Raw genomic sequence first — 3867 nt, 5'->3', positions numbered from 1 at the left:
AGTTCACCCGGAGCATTTCATCTGTATAACCCCTAGTGTCAACCCGGTCAGAGAACCTCCGACCTGCAGCCCCTGAGTTTCTTGGTCGTTTTTTCACACTATCGCACGTACCGAGATCGTGCTCGCTATCCATATACTGGCCGCATTTTGAGCACATGGGCCTAGGAGGTGACTGTTGTAGTGGCCGTCCTTTCTGTGGTGCAGCAGAATGCTTTTTCTGTAGAGTGTTGGACTTCTTCTCTGCGTAAATACAACACACCTTGCAACGATTCTCGGCCGAACATATAACCGTGCCCCTCGTCTTAACGGGCTCGTAGTGCCAAAAGGCTCCGCTCACATAAAACCTTTTGTGCTCCTCCCACTCCGTCTGCTCAACCTCGTTATCGCGTAAACGGCACAGTCGCCTCTTGCAACCGTCACATAAAACCTTGGGTAGACGGGTATTGGTGAGTTCATCTTTGAAGTCGATCTTGTAGAACCGGGTAGCCAGGGCACACATGGCTTCGCTTGGTGGAGGCGCTTTTGATTGGCCGTTGCGTAGGGTCACTCGGTGAGCACAGAAACGGCAGACACGGTAGAGTCTATCGTTATGGAACGAGTCGGTTAAGATGGAGACCTCTTTCGGGATTTGGAGCCACGTAGACGCAGGCATGTAGATTCTGGCGAGTGCCCAGTGGGGATAGGGCAGGTCCGGGTGAAAAAACTAGTGCGACACAGAGTGGATCCGTCTGCGCGATGGTTATTATGCACTGCTCAATCTACGTGTGCTTTGCGTACATGCGATACTGCCGTTATAGATGTGAGGTGTGGGAGAGTACTTCAGCACGCAGTGCGCGCTACAGCCATCATCGTAAGTGGTGCAATAATTCAGTTCTTATGTGGGTTACAACTTAGATATCTATATATTATCACTCCCCACGGTATGCTCTATCGAATGATACTAAAAAATTTGCCGGGCATTTATTCCCGAAAAATCACCCCCTTCAGACACCTGTGGGAAGTGGCTCATTTATGAGACAATCTCCGGTCTCATCGATCATAAGGTCAAGAAGATGCACATGCGTTCTACTGGCCATATGTTGCAATGCAGATGTTCTCTTGAAGGACTAGGCGAACGCAAGATTCAGATGAGCTGCTGACGATAGGGTATATACAGCTCGAATAACTGTTGTACAGCTATAAAGTCTGTTAAGGTGTCAGCTATAGATTATACAAAGAAGAGCAAGAGAGCAAGATATCAAGTCAACTATGAATACTTATCAACACTCCCCCGCCGCAGAAGTGACTATCTTCAAGTTACCAATATATTCATAGGACAGAGAAGGAGAGTTAATAGGAGAAATAGCAGCCATAGCTCCTTTAATAGCACGGACCACGTAGACTTGCTCAACAAGCCATTTCTGGCTGAGCTTAGATCTACCAAAGTTGTATCGGAGAACATGGTCCCCAACAGATAAGGCAGAAAAGTCAGAACGGGCAGCAGAAGTATCAGCAAAGGTAGATCGAGCACGAAGAGTTGAGTCCACATTTTCGGCGGAAATCTGGGCCCACTTACAATCAGAGGAAATTCTCAAACTGACATCGTGTAGCAACTTATCAGCATCAGCTCGATCAGGCATTCGGAGAGGAATGAAATGATCCAAGCTATCATTAGCCTGCTTCGATAGGACCCGACTGGTAGATATAGCTGGGGGTAGACAACGACCGTGAACGAAATGCAGGTCGCTACTGAAGGAGCTGGAGGATGGAGAAGAGCGAACAATATTATTCACAATATAGCATACCCTAGCCATCAAGATTGTCCAGTGAATCTTATTGCCAGTCTGCTGGATGAGACATCTTAACATAAAATTCACCAATCTGTGGCGGGATTCATGCCAGCCACTCAATCGACTAGCGTGTCCCGGGCTCCGTGCCCACCTAATGCCAAGGGCCTTGCTCCATGCCACTGCAGCAGTACTTGTAAAGCGAGCGTCTGAATCGGAGAGCAAACCCAGAGGGTAACCATGAGCTAGGAAAATGCCCTCTAAAGCAATAAGGGTTAAATGGGTAGGAGCGTTGTCGGGAACAATAGCGTAGGTAACATAACCAGTTAAAGCGTCGACCACCAACAAAGACATCAATGAATCATAATGAGGAGCGCGGAACTCATCTTGGCGGAAAGGACCGATAAGGTCGATTCCTAAGAGTTCCCAGGGCTGAGCGGCCTTGGTAAGCTGAGAACCGAGAGTATGATTAACGGTTCGAGACTGCCGTTGCGCTTGACAAATGACACAGCGCTTTTGGGCCTTCAAGTACTCTGAGAGAGGACCAGCATCGAAGTCCGACTTGATACTCCTATAGATCTTATAGGCGCCCAAATGAATAAAGTACAAGTGAAGTCTATCACATACTTCTCGTCTCAACTCACGAGGTACAACTAGACCACGGGTAACAGAATTGATAACATAACCATCATTAGATCTGCCGGATGGACCAACGACCACGGAGTACTTTCGAAGGGTCCTACTATCCGGTTTCGAATTAAGAGAAGGGCAGAGAAGACTCCTCAATTCAGGGTCGTCCTTCTGCTTAAGACAGACGTAATCTTTCAATGCTTTAATGGTATCAGAATCGTCATCAACAACAACCGATAATGGTAAGGCCGGTAAGTCGTCACTTAATTTATTGTCGTCCACACAGGAAAGACGGCCACGAGCACAGCTGACTGCCTCTATCAACAGTGGGTCGTCTTGGGGGAGGTACTTCAAGGTTAGACCCCTCGAATAATAATCACTGGGGTTTCTCTTACCAGGTAGATGGAATACCTTCCCACCACGCGGAACCAAGAGCTGGGAGATCTTGAACAGAGTCCGCAACTCCCACGCAGCAGGTGCAGATGATTTCCAGCCAGATCGAAAGACATCGTAGTCCTTCGACTGAGAGAAAAGCTTGAAGGCTTTGACCAACCGGTGGTAGTTGGCCTCATTATCGGTGTACAGTTCCGGTGTAGGCACAGGCAAGTTAACAGACTCCATCGCACGAGTGGTTTCAGAATACAAACAAGCCACTTCTAAGCACGATGTTAGCTCTTTACGAACTATAGACCATGGCAGCTTAACTGCCTGAATTAAATGTGCGCTACAGCGGACTAGATTAAAATCGGAATCACATATAATAGTACCGATGCCAAACCCAGAGGCATCACAAAATAAGTAGAATGTGGAATCCGCAGCCAGCTTTAGTACTCGAGGGATAGGTAGAGAATTGTCGAAGTCCATCATAGTAGCCTGTAGTGTCTTGAATGCTTCAACACCAATGAACTCGTCTAAATCAGACACCGGATCTTTCTCCAGTTCACGCCTCAAGATAAGACGCATACGGAGTAGCAAATTACTTTGGAATCCCAGCGGATCGTAGCATTGAGCAATTAAGCTCATAACATCTCTGCGTGTAAGAAGGACCTTGTCCTCGGATAGGGCCAAGACACAAGGTGGGAAGTTAGGGCCTTCACAATCGGAAAGCGTGTCGGTGGGGTTCCATCTCAAGCCGAGTACCTTACAAGGATGCTCGGTGGGGACTCCAATACGACACTTCTTAGGCTGACAACGGAAGCCGTATTTACGGCACACAGAGAGAAGAATTGTAACAGCCTCTAACAGCAACTTCGGACATGAACAAGTAACGATCAAGTCATCCATGTAACCAGAATAAACAACGAAGGCCTTACTTCCGAACTTAGCAAAGAAAGTAGCTTGAGCTTCTCGACAGATGAAGGATACAGCATGCTGCAAAGCTGCAGCGCTGTGAGGACTCCCCATAGGCGGAGAGATGAGGCGATAAATATCATCGCCCCAGGCGAGGCAAAAAAGGAAAGCTACCTGTGGA

General features: G+C 47.8%; 2 protein-coding genes across 2 annotated transcripts; both read right to left on the bottom strand.

Moving 5' to 3' along the window:
* Window positions 1–111: 111 nt before the first annotated feature.
* Pmar_PMAR004974 (hypothetical protein) lies at window positions 112–652 on the bottom strand (the record flags this gene model as incomplete). Its single annotated transcript, XM_002772676.1, has 1 exon — window positions 112–652. A coding segment is annotated over one exon (541 nt), but the record flags the coding sequence as incomplete, so codon positions are not given.
* A 607-nt stretch (window positions 653–1259) lies between these two features.
* Window positions 1260–3800, bottom strand: Pmar_PMAR004973 (gag/pol/env polyprotein, putative; the record flags this gene model as incomplete). The annotated part of the gene is made up of 1 exon (XM_002772675.1): window positions 1260–3800. One exon carries the CDS (start codon window positions 3798–3800, stop codon window positions 1260–1262), a length of 2541 nt encoding a protein of 846 aa, XP_002772721.1.
* Between the last annotated feature and the right edge of the window lie 67 nt (window positions 3801–3867).

Source organism: Perkinsus marinus, assembly GCF_000006405.1.
Source record: "Perkinsus marinus ATCC 50983 genomic scaffold scf_1104296960476, whole genome shotgun sequence".
Lineage (NCBI taxonomy): Eukaryota > Perkinsozoa > Perkinsida > Perkinsidae > Perkinsus > Perkinsus marinus.
The sequence above is the reverse complement of the archived record's forward strand: the minus strand, read 5'-3'. Positions and strand labels throughout refer to the sequence as shown.